This window comes from Nanorana parkeri, unplaced genomic scaffold, assembly GCF_000935625.1.
Source record: "Nanorana parkeri isolate BGI_ZX_2015 unplaced genomic scaffold, ASM93562v1 scaffold1366, whole genome shotgun sequence".
Lineage (NCBI taxonomy): Eukaryota > Metazoa > Chordata > Amphibia > Anura > Dicroglossidae > Nanorana > Nanorana parkeri.
The window spans coordinates 66981-91931 of record NW_017307634.1 but is presented as its reverse complement, the minus strand read 5'-3'; the positions used below and the strand labels follow the sequence as shown (position 1 = coordinate 91931).

The 24951-nt window shown below is 43.2% G+C and overlaps 1 protein-coding gene across 3 annotated transcripts in view; it reads left to right on the top strand.

Moving 5' to 3' along the window:
* PRKCD (protein kinase C delta) overlaps positions 1-24951 on the top strand; it is a 156825-nt gene that overhangs the window by 90332 nt on the left and 41542 nt on the right. The window contains exons 8-13 of one of the 3 annotated variants that reach the window (XM_018569615.1): positions 5939-6039; positions 12419-12490; positions 12569-12751; positions 12835-13008; positions 14353-14444; positions 20989-21051. In XM_018569615.1, the coding sequence (XP_018425117.1) occupies positions 5939-6039; positions 12419-12490; positions 12569-12751; positions 12835-13008; positions 14353-14444; positions 20989-21051 (685 nt within the window). Of the gene's footprint in view, positions 1-5938; positions 6040-12418; positions 12516-12568; positions 12752-12834; positions 13009-14352; positions 14445-20988; positions 21052-24951 lie in introns of all 3 variants that reach the window. The other 2 variants (XM_018569616.1, XM_018569617.1) reach the window with 2 other exon arrangements.

The window sequence follows — 24951 nt, the reverse complement described above, 5'->3', positions numbered from 1 at the left end:
AAGACCTGCTTCATCAGCTTCTCTGCAGCATCTGAAGCTGGAGAGTGACACAAGAATGCGGAAGTGATGTAATATACATCAGTTCCGCATTCTGATAGCGGAGAGGGGCTTGGAGGGAGGTCGTGTACTGATCCCCTGTGACAGAGGCTCTATGCTGGTCCCGGGCTCGCACCGGGCACAGCGGAGCCCGGGACCAGCGTGACAGCGGGAGGGGGGAGCCGCGGACGGGGTGCACATACCGGGACCTCATACAAGCGAGACCCGGCGGATCGCTTGTATGTTAACAGGCATCGCTGTCTGTTTTTAAATACCGGGCAAATACCTCGCACGAGGGGGCGTGGCTGACGCCCGCTCAGATCTAGAGAGCTCCTGCCCAGCCGTTTTTTTTACAACGGCCGAGAAGTGGTTAAGCTGTGATGTGAAGTTAACATTTCAAACTTGCTACTGCTGCTATGGTTTCATTTAAAGTGACATTAAACCCTCAGATTTTTTAACATAAACCAATACTGTAATGTGTACCTTACTGTAATCCATTGTAGTTCCCCTTCTATTTGCTGCTCTTCCTTTTAAATCCTCATGTCTTCTCATGCTTGGGGAGAACTTCCCTTTGCAGCTCAGGGCCTCTTCCTGTAGTGCTGGCTCAGGTTACAAACCTACACACAGACACCATATATACATTCCTGAGACAAGGCAGTCTGCTGCAAAACAGAAGTTCTGCCCAGAATGAGAACAGATACAGATTTAAAAGGAAGAGCAGCAAAGAGAAGGGAAACAACCATGGATTACATTAAGGCACACATTACAGTATTGTTTTATGTTAAAAAATCTGAGGGTTTAATGTCACTTTAAGCTAACGACTTTAAGCTGTGATGTGAAGTTAACATTGCAACTTGTTACTACTGGTTATGTTACTCGGACCTATTGACTTACTCATGCATTTCTGCAGCTGAGTTCCATCCCTGGCCATTAGAGGTATTACAACGTATGATTGAGCTTAAGAAGGTAATTTAACAACTAACCTAATACCTCAAGGCATTAGACTCGGTAAGCTACAAAATCTTCACCGACTAGACAGAAAAAGCATTTGTATCGTAAATGCAAATTGTGATTGATGCATGTGTGACGTGATTGATCTTCTCTAAATCCTTAAGGTTTCTTGGCTGTCACTTGGCAAGTCGAAGTTTCAGCTCCCTTCAGCTGACCTTAATGTGCTTCTTCTTGAGCCATTGCTTTGTTGCCTTGGCAGTATGTTTTGGGTCATTGTCATGCTGAAAGACATGGGTCCACAACCCATCTTCAGTGTTCTGGTTCTGAAGGGAAGGAGGTTCTAATCCAAGATTTTACAATACATGGCCCCGTAAATTGGCCCCTCAATGCGGCAAAGTCGGCCTGTACCTTTAGTAGAGAAACATCCCCAAAGCATAATGTTTCCACCTCCGTGCTTGACTGTAGGGATGGTGTTCTTAGGGTCATAGTCAGCATTTTTCTTCCTCCAAACACGGCGAGTCGAGTTAAAGCCAAAGAGCTCAATTTTGGTCTCATCTGACCGCAACACTTTCTCCCAATCCTTCTCTGAATCATTTAGATGTTCATTGGCAAACTTCAGACGGGCCTGCACATGTGCTTTCTTGAGGAGGGGGACCTTGAGGGCGCTGCAGGATCTCAAATCAAGGCGGTGTATTGTGTTACCAATGGTTTGTTTGGTGACTGTGGTCCCAACTGCCTTGAAATCATTCACAATCTCCTCACGTGTATTTCTGGGCTGACCCCTCACTTTTCTCATGATCATCCTTACCCCATGAGGCGAAAACTTGCATGGAGCTCCAGACCGAGGGCGATTGATGGTTATTTTGCATACCTTCCATTTGCGAATAATTGATCCAACAGTTCTTTCCTTCTCACCAAGCTTCTTTCTGATAGTCTTGTAGCCCATGCCAGCCTTGTGCATGTCTACAATCTTGTCCCTGATGTCCTTTGACAGCTCTTTGGTCTTGCCCATGGTGGTGAGGTTTGAATGGAAGAAAGAGATTCTGTGGACAGGTGTCTTTTATATACATAACGAGTTGTCGTTAGGAGCACCTTCTTACATTGACAGGACTTATCTGTGTACCACATAGCCAGTCTGTGGCAGCCAAAATTATTGTTGGTTGGTAGGGGATCAAATACTTATTTTACTCGCTGAACTGCAACTCAATGTATAACATTTGTATCATGTGTTTTTTCCTAGATGTATGGTTGATATTCTGTCTCTATCATTTAAAATGAACCTAGGATAAAAAATTATAGATCTTTAATTTTTTTGTAAGTGGGCAAACTTACAAAATCTGCAGGGGATCAAATAATTATTTTCCTCACTGTATATAAATACTGCTGAATCCATCACCCACAAACAACACATCTTAGAACAAGGCATCACCTATTCCAGAAACTGAATAATCCTTCAGAACCTAGTTTAAGACAAAACAACGGTTGAAAGAAATGTGACCTAAAACTTGTACAAACAAATACACTGATTGATGAGTCGTGTGTAAATCGTGTATCAGATGCGGAGCAATCAACCATATTGCTTTGCTGCTCAAGATTGCCACAGCTGACAGAGCTGCCGCTCGGTTTAAAGCAACATGAGAATCATCCGCCCCCAGCCTCCTGTCCTGCCTCTCGGTCAGCATCCCCAAATCGGTAGCTACCGACAGTAGCAAATAGCCCCACTTACGGCGACCACAGCAAACCAGCACAAAATCCGGAAGTGATGTCAGAGCGACTCGGACCACGACAGGCAGGAAGGAAAACGACTGCAGGAAAGTTAGTGACCAGAGGGGGGCAAGATATAGTGCCGGACAGCGACTCCTCCCACAAATCCAGGCTAACAAATTAGCATTCAAACTTAGTAAATGTATATACTTTAACAGCAGAGGAAAGTGCTAAGTTGTTTACATTTCAGTATAGTTTTAAAAAGAAAAGTCTCATTATTTAGCCATAACAAGCTCACTTGGTGCAAGGCAACCCGGAGTCTCCCAGAGTATCGCTTACATGCTCCCACATAAACTAAACTTTCACAGGTCCACTCATTCTTCTAACTCTATAAAAGGTTAGAGGGGCTGAAGAGAACAAGGCCATAACCACCAGGACTGCAGCCAGACTGAAGCCATGTGCAGAATTCCCCAACAGGTGTTACTATTTCTCATTTAATCTTTCCTCATCGCTGAGGTTCTCTTTGCCTCCTTATCCTTAGCTTAGCTGCCCTTCTCTGCACACTCTCTCCAGTACCACAACATTCTTTTTAAGAACTGGAGCCCAAAGCTGAACTGCATATTCAAAACAAGGTCTTACCAATGCTTTTTTTAGGGTCAAGATTAGGTGTCTCTCACTATGGAGCCTATACCTCTTTTGATGAAAAAGTATATTGCTTACTTTAGAAAATGCAACTTGGCCTTGCTTGCTGTGATCTACCAGAACACCTAGATCCTTCTTCACTGACTCCCCACACTGTACTCTCCATAGATGTATGATATATGAATTTACATTTATCAACATTACACTTAACCCCTTCATGACTGAGGCCCTTTTTTCATTTTTTGCACCCATGTTATATTCCACATTTTAGGCCTGAAAATGACTTAAAACCCCCCAACATTATATATTTTCTGAATGCCAAGACCCTATAGAATAAAATGGTGGTAGTTGCAAATTTTTATGTTGCGCAATATTAGCGCAACTCCTTATTAAACCCCAACATTTAGTGAAAAATTTAATTTAATGCCCCAAAACACAACAAAATACCAATTTTTTAAATGACATATAAAAGATGCGGTTACATCGAGTAAAACAATACCCAACATGCATAGGTTACAAATTGCGTGCGTCCGTGAAACGGCGAAAAACTGCAGTACCCCAAAAAGTCAATAGAAGACGCTTTAAAAGCCCCCACAGGTCATCAATTTAGAGATACCCCAAAATACTGGCCCTAGAATTATTGCTCTCACTCCGGCGTGCGCGGCGATACCCAACATGTGTAGCGCGTTCGTCGTTTTCATACATAGGCGCACACGACGCGTGTGCTCGCGGGGGACTTTACATTTTTTTTTATTATTATTAGATTGATTTTATTTAATTTTAATTGAAAAAGCTTTTTTTTTTTTACTTTACTTTGACTGCTATCACATAGAGGGGCTTACAAGCCCCCCCATGTGATAGCAGATGGTCGTGACAGGTACTCTTTAAGGTGATGCTGGGGGTCCAAAAGACCCCCAGTGTCACCTTTACACTGGAAATAAGCTATTGAAGTGCAGATCGCACTTCAATAGCTTATAGCTGGGCTCCAGGAGCCCAGAACTGACAGCCCAGGGACCGGAAGTGATGCAATCTGCATCGCTCCCGGTCCCATAGAACGGGGAGGGGATCGATGAACGGAAGTTCGTCGACCTCCTCCCCAGCTCCCCGCGGACACCAAGATCGCCGGTCCCGGGCCCGTAGGAGGGGCAACGGAGCCCGGGAAGCACGGCGGGGGTGTCCGGCGGGGGGGGGGCGGCCCCTTCTTCGGGACACAGAAGCGATCTGGCGACAGGTAAGTCGCCAGGATCGCTTCTGTTGTAAAGCCGACAGTCGGCTCTACAAGTTTAAACAGAGTCCCGGCGGCAAAAGTCGCCGGGAGTCTGTTTAAACAGCCCCGATGCTGGCGACGTACACTGTACGTCGTCAGTCACGAAGGGGTTAATTTGCCAAGTAGTTGCCCAATCAAGCTTTGCATCCGGGTCGGCTTGGTAGTTGGAGACATCTTGTAGGGACTTTTTACGACTTCATAGGTCTAGTGTCATCTGCAAAGCCAGAAATAGTACTTTAAATCCCAAACTCTATCATTTTAAACGTAACGGTCCCAACAATGAATCATGAGTTACACCACTAACAATATTAGACCATTAATAGTGTGAATTATAACCACTGGTATGTGATCATGGAATTTTTGTCACTGGAGCCATGTACCTGAGGTGAGACCGAAGTAGTGGGGAGGCCTCCCTTGCACCTCGGGTCCTTGAAGTCTCTGGAGATGGAGACAGAGACTTGGTGGACACCGAGTGGCACGGGTGCCAGGGGTGCAGAGCACCGTGCAAGCCTTAGTCCGAGATCCGAGCCTAGGTCAAGTCCACTCTGGCAACGAAGTACACAAGGGTTGATCAGAAGAATGGTCGAGATCCAAGCCGGGGTCAGTTCCAATCTGGCACAAAAGGGGCAAAGAAGTAGAATGGTCAAGGTACAAATCCGAGGTCAATGGCAGGCAGCATTCAAGAGTAGTCCAAGAGGTTTCCAGGTCACAACAAGTTCAGACAGATCACACACTAGCACAGGAACAAGGGGGGGCTGAGGATAATCCAGCAATTTGGCAGTGTCTGGGCTGGGCTTATATAGGGAAGTGATGATTGAAGTTTGAGGTCACTTCCTGTGCGCCTCCTGGGCATTTTCCCGCCTTTTTCAATCAGGCTGAGGTCACTTCCTGTGCGCCTCCTGGGCATTTTCTTGCCTTTTTCCATCAGGTTGAGGTCACTTCCTGTGTGCCTCCTGGGCATTTTCCTGCCGTCATCAGGTCTTCTGCGCATGCGCGGGTTGGCGCACTGATGCGTCTTTGCCTTGTCTGTGCATTGGGGCTGTACTGGAAAAGGCACCTAGTACAGCCCCAACACATCTATTGTGAACAGACCCTTAAAGATTTTCATTAGAATTTTAGTAGCTTAATTTAATTACTTATAGTGTGTGTCTGTTATGTGGTACAGTTTATAAGTATATATGTTATCTGTTTTCCCAAGTTTTATGTTGGAAACCGATTTTTTTCAGACCATCTCATCTTTTAGCTCAAAGATTCTGCTCATTACCCAAGTTGTGTTGTTAACCAGTGATGTTAGTCCTATCTACTATGTTCAGTAACACTGTATCATTAATTCTATAGAATGTGCTATGAATGTTCATCACAAATGTCAGAACAAAGTGGCTAATTTGTGCGGCATCAACCAGAAACTTCTAGCAGAGGCTCTGAACCAAGTTAGCATGGTAAGAATAACTGGCATTCAAAAAATTCACAATGCCCTCCAGTGTGAAATCATGAAAAAAATATGTTAGTTTAAAGCAAAGATCCATATCAATGTGAAATGCAAACCTTTGGGTTATAGAACCCAACAAAAAAAAAAGGTAAAGAAACATCTTATTGTGGTTGAACTCAAATGCATGAAACAAATCTTTTTATACAGTATATCCTATTCAACATCGTACACTGAAAAGCACTCTTACATTTAAACATGAGAGAGAAAACTAATTTTGCCTAGGGGATAATTAAAAAGTTGATATACGGTACATAGCTCATTCCTCACTTCCACAGGCTTCTTCCTCTTACTGTGACCGGTCCCTCAAAGCCTCTTCTCTTCACTGCCAAGCGGTCGCAGCTCTCTGGCATCATCCTGTTCAATGCAACATCTGTAGTCCTGCATTGTACAGAGGGTGCTAAGAGCCCACCCACATATCGGTGTGTCGGACAGTGAGTGTCAACTTCAGGTGGGGCAAGGAATATGGTAAGTATGTCACCTTGTGTATCATCCCTTAGGCAAAATGAACAGTTAACCTGCTACTAAATCTAAACATGTTCTCATTGGAAGTAAGGAGATTAAGGATAATTTTCATGTATAAAATGTTTACCGGGGAGAGCAAAATTAGCAGCAAACTTTTTCAATTAACCCCATGACAAGGACGAGAGGTCACCACCTAAAAGTCTGCGTCTTGACTATGTTCACAGTGCCTGAGACTAGTGCCACGCTGCCTTTATTATTACAGCATGAGAAAGGCCAGCTTTGCCCAGTACATGAGCGGGAGAGCAAGAGACAGCTGTTGGCAGTTGCAGACTTTTCGTGTTGGGTAGTGTTTCTTCTACAGGGTTAAGCCTGGTAAGTCAGTTAGGCTATGTCTGAACAACCTTATCCATCACCTGTCTGCTTTCATTATTTCCTTCATTATAAGCCTGATGAAGGGAACCCTGTGTGGCCCCCGAAACGTTGCATTCATGTAATAACAATATGCGTCAATAAATAGGCGTTTTCTTCATTCAACTATGGTGTGCTGATGACCTGAACGAGTTTGGTTTCCAATCGGCGCCATCCACAGTCATTTCAAGCACCCACACTAATTTGGGATTTCCGGTAAGGAGTGCAGCAGGACTATTTGTATAATGTAAAATTATAATTGCTTATAAAGCAATGCATTATGGGCTATATAGTCTTGAGAACCCAAAACTACATCACATCAAGCAGCAGGTCACGAGATGCAAAGCACACTGGAAAATCAGGAAGTCGTTGAATGTGACGGGCAGATAGAAGGCAGAGACAAAAGCTAACAGGAACGGACAACCCCAAGAGAGGGTGGTCCAAGGGTTAACTGAGGAATGGGACAACCGGTATATTGAAAAATAGAAAATTATTTATTCTTGATAAATAATCATGTGTATATACAGCCAAAAACTTACTGTCAAAAAAATTAAAATCAATGACACTACAAAACTGATGGTCATTAGTGTGAATGGATCTAGTTTGACCCTCTAAATTCTATGCGCATAGATTTTGTCCAAAAATAGCAGTTTTCAGTATTGGATCTGTTAAACTCCGTAACAGGCCAGGAGGATTTGATCCTAGATGGATAATTTTTCACATTCATTTGGTTGAGAGCTTGATAGTGTATTCCACAGATCACCACTTCAAAATAAAATGTATAAGCCCGTGATCGGCAATACAAAATAGAGAGTAGCTTGTTCAGGTTCTCACAAGGTGAGGGTAAACCAGCATGGGTGGTCATTTGTTACATCGTTTCTAAATAAACAGAGAACTCTTCTTCAAAATGGAATTCAATCATGAATTAGATTGATTCAAAGCAAGGGAGTTTGCGCAGATCGGAGAGACAGTCAGCATGTGTGTCTGGTCGTGATACATTTTGTGGTGAACTATGACAGGTGAGTCTTCCCCTTGACAAGTGGTGCCAGGGGGGTATTAGTCCAGGTGGGACAATAATGATTTCCCTTTTTCATATAGAAAATAACGGCAGTCCTACTCACTTTTCGGTTGTCTGTTCACCGATGTTCGTTTTCAAACACTTCCCATGCTTGTATAGTTTGGATTTTTCGGGTCTTGCTTTCACTGACGCTCTTTTTCAAAACTCCAAAGACAAAGTTCTCGAGTGCCAAATGCGGTGTAACTTGATAGACCTCAATAGGTTTAAAACTGATGCTGCTAATAGGTCCAGGGTATGCTGAAGTTTGGGGACGGGACAAAATGTCCACCGTCCTCCGGGTCATCCACCTGTATTGATGTGCGGCGTCTACGCGTTTTGCCCCTCCACTCAGGGCTTCGTCAGGACGTACAGGTTCTCAGGTATCGGACGCATATATTTGCCGTCCCCCCCTTATTGTTAATTATTCATCAGGCTTTCTTGGATCATTGAACCATTTTCTCCTTGCAAATGGACCTCCATATGCAACGGAGATATGGTTAATAAAAACATGCTAAATGTGAACATATAAAAAAGGGAGGAACAGACAGTATGCTGATGATTATATGGCCTAAATATAGTTATAATGGTAAGCTATTCAGATGGTCTTTATCAGATATTGAGAGGTTCACAGAAACATATTGAGATTGAATTTGTTATTCAAGCCCATTGGCGTCCGAGTGTTTAACCTGTAAACCCACATTTTTTCTTTTTGGAGGAGAACAGTGTCAAAGTCCCCCCTCCGTTGCGGTAACTTAAGTGCATATATCGCCTTTACTTTTAAACCTGTTGTTAGGCCGCCATGAAATTCTGAAAAATGTGTGGCTATTTCATGGCGTCCTATCAACAGGGAAATCATTATTGTCCCACCTGGACTAATACCCCCCTGGCACCACTTGTCAAGGGGAAGACTCACCTGTCATAGTTCACCACAAAATGTATCACGACCAGACACACATGCTGACTGTCTCTCCGATCTGCGCACACTCCCCTTGCTTTGAATCAACCTAATTCATGATTGAATTCCATTTACAAGAAAAGAGTTCTCTGTTTATTTAGGAACGATGTAACAAATGACCACCCATGCTGGTTTACCCTCACCTTGTGAGAACCTGAACAAGCTACTCTCTATTTTGTATTGCCGATCACGGGCTTATACATTTTATTTTGAAGTGGCGATCTGTGGAATACACTATCAAGCTCTCAACCAAATGTGAAAAATTATCCATCTAGGATCAAATCCTCCTGGCCTGTTACGGAGTTTAACAGATCCAATACTGAAAACTGCTATTTTTGGACAAAATCTATGCGCATAGAATTTAGAGGGTCAAACTAGATCCATTCACACTAATGACCATCAGTTTTGTAGTGTCATTGATTTAAAAATTTTTGACAGTAAGTTTTTGGCTGTATATACACATGATTATTTATCAAGAATAAAGAATTTTCTATTTTTCAATATACCGGTTGTCCCATTCCTCAGTTAACCCTTGGACCACCCTCTCTTGGGGTTGTCCGTTCCTGTTAGCTTTTGTCTCTGCCAATTGATGGTTACGGATATGGTAGATAAACCGGTCACAAGGGTAATCATTAGAGTTTGCTATCTCCAGGAGTCAAACAACCCCTTTTTTTGCAAGATAGAAGGCAGCACTCATTACATAAAAAAGCTTTGATTGTATTATCAAAAACAACTATAGTATGTATTCTATTACAATGCTAATGTTCTAACAGAATAGTATATGCTGTAACTTTAGAACTCATTTAATATCTGTGGACATGTTTCCGGTGGTGTTAGTACATTACTTAATTTGTATTTGTGGTTGGAGTCTCACATGACCCCGAACGGTGCACAACACATACAAGATACAAACCTGAGGTGTGCCATGATCTTGAGGTCAGCAATGCCAAATAAGGGGGCCTACTCTAGTAAATTCAAGGAAAAAAAGGGGAAGGGAGGAAGAGTCAGCTGAAAATTTCGGCTGCAAAGGTAACACCTCCCTCCCACCCCTCTTAAATGACGAGTCGCCGGTGCAACTCCTCCCACAAATCCAGCCAACTCTTTAGCCTTCAACGTATGGACTTGTTTTTTGGTGGTGTCAGTATGGCACTGATTTTCTAGCTGTGTCCTCATCACGTATACAGTGAGTAAAATAAGTATTTGATCCCCTACCAACCAACAATAATTCTGGCTCCCACAGACTGGCTATGTGGTACACAGATTAGTCAGATTATTCCTGTCAATTTAAGAAGGTTCTCCTTACGACAACTTGTTATGTATATAAAAGACACCTGTCGACAGAATCTCTTTATCCATTCAAACCTCACCACCATGGGCAAGACCAAAAAGCTGTCAAAGGACGTTAGGGACAAGATTGTAGACCTGCACAAGGCTGGAATGGGATACAAGACTATCAGCAAGAGGCTTGGTGAGAAGGAAACAACTGTTGCAACGATTATTCGCAAATGGAAGGAATACAAAATAACCATCAATCGCCCTCAGTCTGGAGCTCCATGCAAGATTTCGCCTCATGGGGTAAGGATGATCATGAGAAAAGTGAGGGGTCAGCCAGAACTACATGTGAGGAGATTGTGAATGATTTCAAGGCAGTTGGGACCACAGTCACCAAACAAACCATTGGTAACACAAAACACCACCTTGATTTGAGATCCTGCAGCACCCTCAAGGTCCCCCTCCTCAAGAAAGAACATGTACAGGCCCGTCTGAAGTTTGCCAATGAACATGTAAATGATTCAGAGAAGGATTGGGAGAAAGTGCTGCGGTCAGATGAGACCAAAATTGAGCTCTATGGCCATGTTTGGAGGAAGAAAAATGCTGACTACGACCCTAAGAACACCCTCCCTACAGTCAAGCACGGAGGTGGAAACATTATGCTTTGGGGCTGTTTCTCTAATGGACGGGGCCATGTATTGTAAAATCTTGGATGAGAACCTCCTTCCCTCAGCCAGAACACTGAAGATGGATTGTGGATGGGTCTTTCAGCTCCACCTTGATTTGAGATCCTGCAGCACCCTCAAGGTCCCCCTCCTCAAGAAAGAACATGTACAGGCCCGTCTGAAGTTTGCCAATGAACATGTAAATGATTCAGAGAAGGATTGGGAGAAAGTGCTGCGGTCAGATGAGACCAAAATTGAGCTCTATGGCCATGTTTGGAGGAAGAAAAATGCTGACTACGACCCTAAGAACACCCTCCCTACAGTCAAGCACGGAGGTGGAAACATTATGCTTTGGGGCTGTTTCTCTAATGGACGGGGCCATGTATTGTAAAATCTTGGATGAGAACCTCCTTCCCTCAGCCAGAACACTGAAGATGGATTGTGGATGGGTCTTTCAGCATGACATTGACCCAAAACATACTGCCAAGGCAACAAAGCAGTGGCTCAAGAAGAAGCACATTAAGGTCATGGAGTGGCCTAGCCAGTCTCCAGGCCTTAATCCTATAGAAAATGTATGGAGGGAGCTGAAACTTCGACTTGCCAAGCGACAGCTGAGATGTGTGCAAACCTGGTAACCAACTACAAGAAACATCTTACCTTTGTGCTTGCCAACACTAAGTCACATTTTGCTTGGGGATCAAATACTTATTTTACTCACTGAACTGCATCTCAATTCATATAATTTGTATCATGTGTTTTTTCTGGATTTTTGATTGATATTCTGGCTCTATCATTTAAAATACACCTATGATAAAAACGATAGACCTTTCATTTCTTTGTAAGTGGGCAAACTTACAAAATCTGCAGGGGATCAAATAATTATTTTCCACATTGTATATATACTTACTGTATATACACACACACTATAGCTCAAAAGCTGAATGAAATTGAGCTCACTGTCTAAGTTTTATACAAAAATCATATGTGTATAATATGGAGGTACACCTAAAACATTTCACAGCCACTTATCCAACAAATTCCCTGCTGGTCACAACACTTCACACAAGATGCATCAACATAAATTTAATACAAGATGGTAGCATTTAGAGAAGCTATGGGGCATTTATGGAGCATTTTCACACCATAAATTCAAAAGTAGACCACACATTTTACACCATTTTCGAACACCATGTATAGATTGTACGAAAACTCTTCCATATCGGAATTGCTTTTTTTGCTTGTAGAAACTAATGAGATAATTTCATTGTGGAACCAATAGCAGCTGATTGTCTGCTGTGGGCACAAACGTTTCCCCTGTGGAAGACATTTTGTGCACACAAAACTCTCTGTTCTTCCCATGACAGGGATCTGTCAAGAGCCAATGAATGATAGTTGGAGGTTTCAGTGGTTACAGTTTAAAATAAAAGAAAATTAAACCAAGTTTTTTTCTGAGAATTATGGAACCAGTTTAGTATATACACTGATACAGATGTAATTCTTAATATTTTAGAAGTCAACCAGGAAATCAGATTCATCTTTGGATAGCTTTGGCATTTACCAAGGTGTATCGCCGACTGCTCCAGTTGCAAAAGGTTTGGATACAACAGGCAAGTGTGTTTGTGACTAGCCCACTGATGGGGAAAGATCCTTTCAGTGGCAGGGACCCAAAATATTTCACCTTCTTGTCAATGTTATTCTCATCTTCTACTTACCAGACAACCAGTACGATAAGCTTTGGGAGGGGAGCAGCCTTCAGCCTGCAAGAGTGTCCAGTATTGGCAGCCGTGTGTCGGCGGAAAATTTCACATTTCACAAGGTCCTTGGAAAAGGCAGCTTCGGGAAGGTTAACAGTTGTTTTCAGTTTTACAATCTTTCTTTTGTTGACATTTAAGTACCTATGTCATGCCTGTTTACTCTTCATTCTAGGTCCTCTTAGCTGAGCTAAAGGGCAAGAATGAATATTTTGCTGTAAAAGCCCTAAAGAAAGACGTAGTGCTGATTGATGATGATGTGGAGTGCACCATGGTGGAGAAGCGTGTGCTGGCATTAGCCTGGGAAAATCCATTTCTCACTCATATCTACTGCACCTTCCAGACTAAGGTAACCAGCTGATATCAGTAAAGGGGGTCTCATGTACAGTAATAAAATATGCTAATATACTGTAAAATATACATATTTACATGTTATTCTCTATAATTTTAACAGCTACGTGACATTAGCAGTACCCTTGTATGTACCTTTCCTTTGACCTGCTGTTTTACAAATCTGAGGGGTTTGTTCCACAGTTGCCTGTTGCCATGTAGGCAAGTTTCATGCAGTCAGACATTATTATTTAAATAGGAAATTCCTTTTAAAGTGGACCTGTCATTAAGAGTCACTTATGTTACAATTTTTACCAAATAACGTTATCTTTTTTAGCCTTAACAAAAATGTTGCTTTGAGCTTTATCATGCCAGTAACAACATATGCAAAAAGTGACAGGGTCTTTTGCTACCAGGGTCATTGTAGCCGTCATGTGGACTGCAGGGTGTCCATGGTTTTCAGTCAGACAAAACTTATTAATAAGACAAAACGATCAACAAGAGGCATGTCCTGCTTTGGTAATCAGCGCATATGGCCTTCCCCCCGTACATAATTATAGACACTACATGAAAGCAAAACAACAACAAAGCGTGTCTATAGCTAAAACAATTTCTTGGGGATTTTTTTGGATACAGTAGTAAATGCTTAAAATGGTGTCCAGCTGGAGAGATGTATCTTCACATCCAAAAAACATTAACGAGTGAAAATAAATCTCCCAAACAAAGAGAGGGGGTTTCTCTCCTTCCAAGAGCCAACCAGCTTTATGCATCAGGACTGAGGGCTTTTGGGAGGAGTACTGAGGCAGGGTGCTGTGATGTTTTCAACATGCTATGTAGGGCTCCCTTTTGGTCCCTCCTACCAGCCATCCTCTGCCTACATTGCAAAAAGAAGCACAGGGACTCACTGATGACAACACTGGGTATACAGCAAGGTATTTAATGAAAATGCAAAGCTTTAATTTAAAAATGTTGATATCTTGTCGATTGGGAAAGGGGGTGGGGTTCTGGAACAAAAGAAGGAAAAATGTAAGATTAAACTTAAGCTTTTTAATTTTTTTTTCGTCTTGGACAGAGAGGGCATGAGCTATTACTGATTTCCTTTGTCTTTCTGTTGATTTGACAGGTGTCAGAGCAGGAAGTGAATGGTAATCTCTCCACTGGGGACACAGACAGCAATTACAACATTTTTTGTCAAGTGGGAAAGGGTTAGAACCACTGCAAGGGTTTTATTGTTGTCTTGGTCCCCCACTGAGGGCATGAAATCTCAATAGGGACGTCAATAAAACCAAACAATTGTCAGTGAGTAAAGCAATAGAAAACCTAAAAGGTCTCATGCAATTGCCTTTTCTGTGTTTCAAAACAGGAGCACCTCTTCTTTGTTATGGAGTTTCTGAATGGTGGAGATTTGATGTTTCACATACAGGACAAGGGCCGTTTTGATCTTTTCAGAACTACGTATGTATCTGCTTCATAACTGAAAGAAAGTCAGTGGAAAACATCTATATTTCTTTATGCTATCATCATATTTCACTACTGATTGTCACCATGTGCTATTGTTCTCTGCTTCAAGTAATTTGTTTGGTGTTGTGTTATTAAATAAACCACCCTGGGCTGCTAGAAATCTAAAAACTGATCGGTTTTGGTTTAGTTTACAGCTAGTGAAACACGACCAGCTTTATGCCATTGGGATTCAGTTAACTGGATATTAGGACCAATACTCCTAATTTTAAGGGTTTTTAAAAAACATTTTTTGATATAGTGTAACAGCTTTTCTTGATCGTACAGTGCAGGAAATAGGCAATTCATAGATGACTGGGTAATATGCAAATATCATCAGGTGATGGGAAACTTGCCAGAGCTGTGCCCTCATATAACCCCTTCCACTCCAGGAAATCCTCAGTTTTTTTCCTAGTGTCCTTAGGTGATGATGGATGTCTCCTTTCTATCGAGGGAGATATGTGGTAGTTTAGTTACCTTTTTTCTGGATTTCATTAATCAAGAACGTTCTGGCTGCGTCTGGCCATGGCGGCAGCTTTGCAGCTTCTGGATCGGTGCCGCACAGCTGCAGCTTCAGGGACTGTACCTGGACCCCACAGGACTGAAGATGTGGGGCCAGGCTGTAATGTCGCTTTGGACACTGGATCCTGCACATTGTAAAGCACACGTTGGGTTAGCCACAAGGTGCTATAGAGATCCAGGGCAGTGGAATATCTGCACTATTGTGACCCCTGTCCCTGAAGACCCTGTCCTGGAGGAGCGGGTATGCTTGTCCGAAGTAAGTGAAGCCGAGGGTTGGTGGACATTACCCCTTTCCCTGGTGGGATGTCTGATGCTACTGGTGGGTGAGTCTCTGCCCCCATCCCCCCTGAATATTCCTGGTGTCCATGGCTGCTGGCACTTTATAAAGCCATTTGTTTCACACAAAATATGTGAAATACCTTCAGTATGAATATCCATTGGGGCCCCTCACCATTTATTTATTTATTCAAGTTATTTATATAGCGCCAAAATTTACACACCATTCAGACTTAAAACGCAAAGGTCCTGGGGAAAAGGGACTCTGCTACAGAGAGTATGTATGTTAGCAGTTTAGCCTGCTACCCTCTTTTAATGCATCTATCTACTCTTCCTGCCTTTAGTAAAGAATATTTTGCAGCCTCGAAAAATGCTTTTATGGTACAAATATCTGCTGTGTTTGAGGCATCAGGGTGCAAGCGTAGTCCCGTTTCTCCTTGCTTTCTGAATTGGGTTTTAGACACGGCCATGGCTACTACCTTCTTGACGGACATTGAGGAGGAGGAGATACCTCCTTAGATTCAGAAGTTTCCTCTTAGGAAAATTCATATAAAGCAAACCTGCCCCAAAAATTTGGTACACCATTTAAATACTAATTGATGCGGTGAGGGAATGTCTAGCTATTGCTTCACCTGTGCTGATCGCCCCTAGGTCACTAGTATGGGTTCCCTTAAGAAAAATAAGCTCAGTAAGACCTTTCCTATGCACTCTCTAGTGGAGGAGGTAAGTTATGTGGATTGGCAACATCCTGAAAAAGTATTTTCCCCTCAAACGCTTTGCACAACAATATACCCCCTTGAGGAAGTCTTCTTCAAAACAATAGGTGGTGCCAGAGGTCGCCTAGAAGCCTTGTTTAAGGCATCCTATGCTATGGCTGGACCAATTCTACAAGTGGCGGTCGCTTCCATGGAGGTATATCAAACCCTATCGGTCTGGACAGAATGCATGGTGAGGGATCCTAACTCTATCTCTGTGGATCATGAGAACCCGTGGTGGATGGAGATTTTGCCAGTAGTCCTGCACTACTGTGTGGACGGTTTAGCTGACACTTGTGTCAGCTGTCTAGGCTGGGATTGCTGTCTGTGCAGATGCGCAGACTCCTGTGGTGTAAGTATTGGTTGGCAGAACCGACCTGCCAACTTGGAAGCCCCTGGAGATGATTCCCTTTGCGGGGGAATGCCTTTATGGAGAAGGATGGGACACCTTTATTAAATAGGTTACTGGGGTTGCTAGGGGGCAAGAGCATTCTCTTACCCAGCAAACAGAAACCTAGAGGTTCCTTTGTCATGTCTTCCTCGGCTTTGGCCAGGAAGGGCTCCTTTTCATTCCTTTCAGTCTTATTCCTCCAAAGTTAAACAGGGCTCCTTGTTTAAGCATAAGCCCTGAACCCCAAAGCTTTCCAAATCTGCCATCAAGTCCGCCTCATAACGAGGGGATGCCTACATGCACTTGTGGCCATCTGGAGTCAAGACGTTCAGGATCTGTGGGTACTCTCCATAGTCTCCCGGGGTTGCAAGCTAAAGCACAGAGGGCAGCGATTTGTGACATCATTTTCACTCTAACCTCTTCACAGTTCCAAAACCGAATGGTAGGTTACACCCTATCCTGGACTCAAAGTCTGTCAATAAGTTTCTGTGGGTAGTCAAGTTCCACATGGAATCAGCTACATCAGTTACTTCAGCAGGGAGATCTTTTTGTTTCAGTGGACATTTAGTCCACTGAAACAGGTGGACTGCACCTGTTAACTGCAGGTGCCAACATTTTCCCTCAACAATGCCCTTTGCGTTTTGTGGCACTTCTATGTGGCCTTTCCACAGCCCCTCAGGTGTTCACAACAGTACGTGCCCCTGATCTTGCACTGTTGCCTTCTCAGGTGTCCATGTAGTGGGATATTTGGATGATCTTCTACTGAAGGCCCAGTTCGAAAAAGGCTAGGGACCAGCCCTTGGTGAGTTTCTGCATGAGTGTCTTGATTCAGATGATAGTCTCCTTAGATGTGGTACCATATGCTCATTTCCATTCCAGACCACTCAAACTGAGCATTCTAGCTTTGTGGGACAAACAGACTCACTCCCTGGATCATCCCATGCAGCGGTCGGCCAAGGAGAGAACCTTACTGGCTTTTGTGGATTTCCAATATAATATTAGAGACCAGGAAGTTCTTCCTTCTGCTGCAGTGGATGATACTGATAATGGACACCAGTCTTCTGGGCTGAATAGGTGTGATATGAACCTTGACTGTACAGGGGATGAAAGTCAAACTATGCATCAATGTTCTGCAGAGCAGTTTAATTCTCCCTGCAGCACTGGATGCACCTTCAAAGGCAACTGACAAGGGTCTAATTAAAAAACGCCATGGTGCACATAAACCATCAAGGAGGAACCAGAAGTTGTGCAGCTCAAGAGAAGCAGACTTGATCTTGGGTTTGGCGGAACTTCCTTTCCCATTCCATGTCCACTGTACACATTCCAGAGTGAAAACTTGGTAGGTAAACTTTCTCAGCAGGAAGAGGCTGGATTCGGGGGAATGGTCTCTTCATCTAAAGGTGTTCTAGGAACTCTGCTGCTGTTGGGGGACGCCAGACTTAAACCTCCTGCTGTCCAGACTGGATAGGTTTATATCAGTGGGTGTGCTTGTGGTTCCATGGGATCAGTTCTCCCTTATCTATGCCTTTCCTCCACTGAAGATTCTTTCTGTTGGCTCTGCAGGTTCAAGGTGGAGGGAATTCCAATGATCCTCGTGGCTCCCTTCTTGGTCAGAAGATTGTGGTATGCGTTCATCCTTCGTCTCATGGCTGATTGTTCATGGCCGCTTCCTGACCATTCAGACCTGCTGTCTCAAGGTCTGATATTCCATTCAGCTTCTCAGTCGCTGGGTTTGATAGCTTGGCTGCTAAAGCCCAGGTCCTGAGGGATAGGAGTCTGGCTCCCACAATCTTGCTGTCCTGAAAGTCCACCTCTTGCAAGGTGTACCATCATACCTGGAGGGCTTACTTTGCCTGATGTGAACAAAGGAAGTTTCATCCTCCATACTCCATGGGATGGATTTTATTTACAAAATCTTTTATTCATTTTTTCATAATAGACAAATAATTATACCATTACAAATACATACTTCATACAAACATTTTAGTGTCCCCAGACCTGCAATAAACCCCCCAGTATTTCATTCTATTCATCCCCAAACCGGCTTCAAACATAGAATAAAGTAAAACCACCGTATAAAGAGGTGAAACCGCCAGGGATACTCTACTTAGAGGTCTGCTCCCATCGATATCGGTGGAGAGTCCTAACTAATTATCGAGTTTCATAAGTGCTCCTACTCATTTTGTTTTATTAATAAATACTATTGATAATTGATTGTGACCAACGATAATTATTTCCGTGTGAGCTTCACCCCAATTTTAATATTATAAAAAGCTCAAAACGTGTATATTATCTTATTTTGGTGCCAAAATGGTTGATTCCATGTGTCCATAATCCATTAACCCTACGTGATGACACCAACATCGTTTTTCAGTGTTCCTAGTAGAAAGAGTGTTTTCATTTTATTAATTCCCCAAGGGATAGTGTCTACCCTTAACCTTAGTGACTTTAGCATTGTAGTATTTCCAAAAATAATTCAAAATCCTTCAATAAGCTTTCTTATTGCAGGATTTAACACAATTCTTTCATCATGACTATATCCCAAACCCCTAGTGGAATAGAACCTATGGCCCAATCAATTACTAAAATTATATCCTTGTGCAGTGACCCCAAGTCTGCGATGGGTAATTAATATAAACAGTGCAGGAAAAAGGGAACAAAACGTGCTTTTAAAACTTTCTCATATCTATAAAACAACCACCATGTGAGATAGACAATATTACAGGGTATATTATATGAAATTTATCGACAAAAGATCCCAACCCACAGATACACATTACACGTATTCGGGAGCCCCTAGGAGTGGCCCATTTTAAAAGGGTTTCAATCCATAATTAATATCCAGGGGTAGTTCCCATAACCCACCTTGTTCCCCACATTACCTCCAGATACTATGGACCCCACATCCTCGGGTGGACAAGCTCTTGCAGATGTTCTTCGGGCTGCATCAACATTTGGCCTTGAGTACGCTCAAGGGGTACATATTGGTCTTCGTCATTCTTTTTCAATAACCTTTGGCCTCTTATTCCCTGATTAACATTTTTTGCACAGGGAGTTGCTCACATAGCCCCTCCTAGATGCCTTCCAGTGACGCTGTGGAATCTCACTCTGGTACTTTCATTTCTCCACGAGTACCCTTCGAATTTATGCGAGATATCTATCTCTCTGGTGGATCTTACGTGCAGCGTTTCCTTCCTTGTCACTATTACTTCTGAGTTTCGGAATTGGCAAGACTATCATGTAAGGAACCTTTTGTTCTTCACAAGGATGCCTAATGTGGTGTCTTCTTTTCATTTTAATGAGGACATCATTCGTTCTTCTTTTTGTTTTACCCTGAAACATCTTAAGAGAGTCTCTCTGCACTGTTTGGATGTGGTTCAGGTTGTTCAAGTTTATTTCTTGGCTACATCTTGGTTCCGATAATCGGATTTTCTCTTTGTCCTTCCTGAAGAACCTTGCAGGGGGCTCCCTGCCTCTTGTTTCACCATCTTGAGGTGACCCAGACAGGTCATTCTGCATGCCTATTATGTTAAAAAGAGGGCTTAGCCTTTTCCTGTGAATGCGCACTGCACTAGATTGTGAGTGTTTCTTGGGATTTTCAACATCAAGCATCTGCGTTGCAGATTTGCAAGGCTAACACCTGGTTTTCTACTCATAAGTTCTCTAAGTTTTCCCAGGTGGATGTTCAGGCATCTGTTGATGCTACTTGGCCATAAAGTGCTACAGACTGATGTCTTAGGTGGGGTTTCCCTATTATTGGGGCCTGTTAGCTTGTTTGTTGTGTTGCCCACCCCTCTGCCTCTTTTGGATGTCCCAGCCATCTACAAATTGCCTGTGGCTTGTACTGTACAATCAAAATAAGATTTTTGACTTACCAGTAAAATCCATTTCTTGGAGGACACATCACCCTCTCCTCTTGCTTGTTAAAAAACTGAAGATTTCCTCGAGTAGGAGGGGTTATATGAGGGTCCTCACAGCTCTGGCTAGTGTCCAATCACTTATAATAATAACTGCATATTGCCCAGTTGTCTCTGAATCGCCTGTGTCCTGTACAGTACTCCAAGAAACAGATTTTACTGGTAAGTCAAAAATCCTATTTTAATGATTATTCATTTTAGAAAGACAGGGTTAGCTCATGTACATAGGACTGTGTGATGCCAGAAGGGTGTAGGTCAAAAGCATAATGTGAGTAATACAGTGTTGGCATTGCTGATTTGTAGCAATCTGTGCCAATGTTACCCTATTTCTCTGAGGTCCTCTAATGAATTACTTTTGTATGTCTTGTTACTTCCACTCTTTAGAACATAAGATACAGCACAAGCATAAAGGCAAATCTTAATTTGCCTTTATGCTCATGAAGGAATGAGGAAAGTATTAGGTTTTGTGTGTCAATCTTTCCCAGTGTGTTTTAGCAGCTTAGGTAATCATTCGTTCATCTTTATTTCAGACTGGATTAATGGCCATATAAATAGTCATGTACTGGATTTATTTTTTTATTTATTTTCTGATTGGATATATCTATATTTATTGCATCCCATGTTCTTCCATCTGTCTTCAGGTTCTATGCAGCCGAGATAATCTGTGGATTACAATTCCTCCACTCAAAGGGCATTATTTACAGGTAAGACAAAATTGTGCTCCTTCTCCCTCTAGGAATTAACTTGGCAAACAGGTTTTCTAGCATTTCCTGACTTATCTTAATTAATTAACTTAATTCAATTAATTACATTAAACATTCTTTTAATTCTCTCATTGCCTCTGAAATTGAACATCACTTCCTGTCCTGGGGAAACTGAGAAACAGACAATACAATTTATCAGGGTTTCTAGTAGACATGTGCGATTCGTTTCGGAAAAATTAGTTCTTCGGGCGAATTTTCGTTATTCGGATGTATCCGAATTTCCGACTAATAGAAATGACGGATGAAAACGAATATGAATTTCCATATACGAAATTTCGGACAAAATTCGGCACCGCTAGTCTGTACGTATTTTCGTTTGTGAACGAATTTTCGTTTTGCTGCAATGAAACAAGCGAAAGCAAAAAGCAAACGAACATGAAAATTCGTACAGACTACCGCTAATTAATTTTTTCCGAATCCCGAAACGAATTGACTTTCGGACCTGAATCCCGAAAACCGAAATAACGCAAAATCCGAATCGAAACAAATTTTTTGCTGGTGCACATGACTAGTTTCTAGCATTTTTCTGCTGGACCTAACCCTGATCCTCACTTTCTGTCCTGGGGACAACAGCTGCCTCTCTCTGTTTGAATTTGCCACCATTTGCTCAGTCCCGTAGGCTGTCTGTAGAGCCGAACAGTTCCTGCACAACCTCCCTCTGGGGTACTGTAGAGTGCATGCATCAGCTATTTTCTTTCTTCTGGCACATGCTGTGGTGGCCACATGCTGCTACCACTGTGACTTTGTATTAGTACACAGGGGGTCCAGATCTCTGTACTGCTGTACTGGGTCACCATTCCTGTGTTGGGACACAAGGCACCCTCCAATCTACACAGTTGTGAGTACCTGGGGTTCTCTCTCAGACAATGGTGGGTCATAGATGTGGGGATGTATGGGTGGCAAGATTTGGGGCCACACAACCTGACAACAGTTGTGGGGAAAGTTGTGTCTGTTTCTTCTCCCAGCCACTTCCCACCTCAGGGCCTTCCTCAGAACCCTTAAGGTCCCTGCTATCCAGAGAGGAGTTTTCTTCAGTAATGGCTGAATTTATTAAGAAAATGTCTGAAAATATCTGATCTAAGGAGTCCAGTCCTTAGACCACATGGGATCCTTTTTCCTTCCCTTTCTGAATCCCCCTCTGACCTTCCTCTGCTGGTGCACTCCCTGAGGAAGAAAAAAAAGGAAGAAAGCATTGCTTTGGTGCACTCAGCCCAGCAGGAGGAACTGTCTGCTGACATCTCTCCTAAGCTCAAGGACTGTGCTTGTGGTTACTGCGCTTGAATGTTTGCAGTTAAGGCCCCTTCGCTGGTTTTCCCTACGGTCACCACAAGTCTGGTTCTTTAAAAATGCTCAAAACCGACTACAATTGACGCTGGTGTTAGGCAGATGCCCTGTATTGCTGTGAAAACTGTTGTACAACGCTGTTGACAAATAAAGAATTTGAAAAAAAAAAAAATGCTCAAAACCTTCCCTGTGCACACACTTTTACAGCCGGTGTTTTATGGTGACTGGGATCACCCTGAAAAATTGCTTACTCCTCCTAAATAGTTTGCTCAGCAATACCCTATTGAAGAGGGTTTTCTTAAAAATGGAGCCAGCTATCTCTTGTTTGACCAACACTTTAACTGTCACTGTAGAGCATATTCCTGTTTTCAATTACCACGTGGACAAGAGGTGAGAAGTAGGGATGCACCGATGAAAATACTAGGCATTTTCACGAGTACTCGGACCCCTGGTGAGACCCCACACAGCCTCCTGAGACCTATCACAGCCCTGTTAAAACCCTGCACAGCCCCCCTAAGACCCGCAAAGCCCACCTGAGACCCCACACAGCCGCCTGAGACTTCGCACAGCCCTCCTAAGACCCTGCATAGCCTCCTGAGACCCCCCACAGCCCTCCTGAGATCCTCGGCTGGACACATCAGGCCGGCACCCCGGAGCAGCACACAGTATGTAGCTTTATATTATTCTTCATTGCTGTATAATGTATTGCTGGGATTTGTAGTCCTCTATAGCTGGTTTCCATATGGCATGGCTGTATAATGTATTGCTGGGATTTGTAGTCCTCTATAGCTGGTTTCCATATGGCATGGCTGTATAATGTATTGCTGGGATTTGTAGTCCTCTATAGCTGGTTTCCATATGGCATGGCTGTATAATGTATTGCTGGGATTTGTAGTCCTCTATAGCTGGTTTCCATATGGCATGGCTGTATAATGTATTGCTGGGATTTGTACTCCCTCTACAGCTTGGAGTCAGTGGCAGAACTACAAGGGTCACAGCATTTGCACCACTCTCCTAAAATCATTTGTTTGTATTGTTTTAGAAAAACTTGTAGAGGGAGTACAAATCTCGCCAAAACATTATATAGCAATGCAGAATACCACCAGCTATAGAAGAGTACAAATCTCAGCAATACATTATACAGCAATGCAGAATAATACCGTCAACTACAAATCTCTGCAGTCAGATAACATAGTACCGTGGCTGGAATGAGAAGGAATGCTCTGCAGTCAGATAACATGGTACCGTGGCTGGGATGGGGAGGAATGCTCAATAGTCAGAAAACATTGTACTGTGTCTGGGATGAGGAGGAATGCTCTGCAGTCAAATAGCATGCCATGGCTGGGATGAAGAGGAATGCTATGTAGTCAGATAACGTACCATGGCTGGGATGAGGAGGAATGCTCTGCAGTCAAATAATGTACCATGGCTGGGATGGGAAGGAATGTTCTGCAGTCAGATAACGTACCATGGCTGGGATGAGGAGGAATGCTCTGCAGTCAGATAATGTACTATGGCTGGGATGAGGAGGGATGCTCTAAAGATCTTAGGAGCGAAACTGCTGTACCCAGGGGAGCCCCCCTGATCTCTGCTCCCCCTGACATCTCCCGCCCATAATTTGTGCCTTAGCCATCTCTGCCCCCACCGATCTGTGCCCCCCACAATCTCTGCCCGCCCCCACCAAATTCACAGTGTACCTAACCAGCATCAATCAGCTGTCACAGCCACAGCAATACTAACACAGGATTCAGACCCACAACAACATATTTGAACCACCTCAGCTGAACTATCATCATTTCAACCAACCTAGCAGAACATCCATCACCCACCTTGATCTAAATCTTCACATCTTATCATGACCTTTGTCGCTGATGTCGCAGCATTTCTTACCTAATGGTAAGTTCATGTATTTTCACCTATTAGAGTTTACACTCATTATACTCACCCACTTATCCATTTATTCCTGAAAACACACCACGGATATGCGATCAGAAGTGCTGGCACCTCACCACACAGCACCACCTTCTTGAAATCCTCCGTCCAAAGCCACAACAAACTCACCCAGATGCGAATAAAACTTTCATATTTCCCAACATCCCATTACTGTTTCACGTCAGGTTGTTGGCGCTTCGCCACCCCTCCTTCTTTGGTTTTACCTCTAGTACAAACGCCGGACACCCCAGTCCGCATATTTGAGAAGCGGCACACCCAGTGTCCCCAACCCTCTCCAGCCCCTCCTAGACTGATCATTCCTTGACTTTTTTTTATCAACTTTCACACCCCACCAAATTCTACCTTCGTAGGAGGGGAATGGATGGCATCGCTGTCTGGGTGCCTCTCCTGGCCAGTCCCATAGTCAGTGCCAGTGCTCGTCTCAGGAGGTGGATGATGTGTGGGCCGGCGCTGTATACAGGCACCGCGAGGTTCCCAGAAAGCGCGGGACCTTACTATAGCCGAATCCATCTAAAAATGTAAAGAGCCGGTATCGGCTTTTAGTATCGGGGCATTTTCACAAGTATGAGTACTTGTGAAAATGTCCAGTATCAGCACCAATAC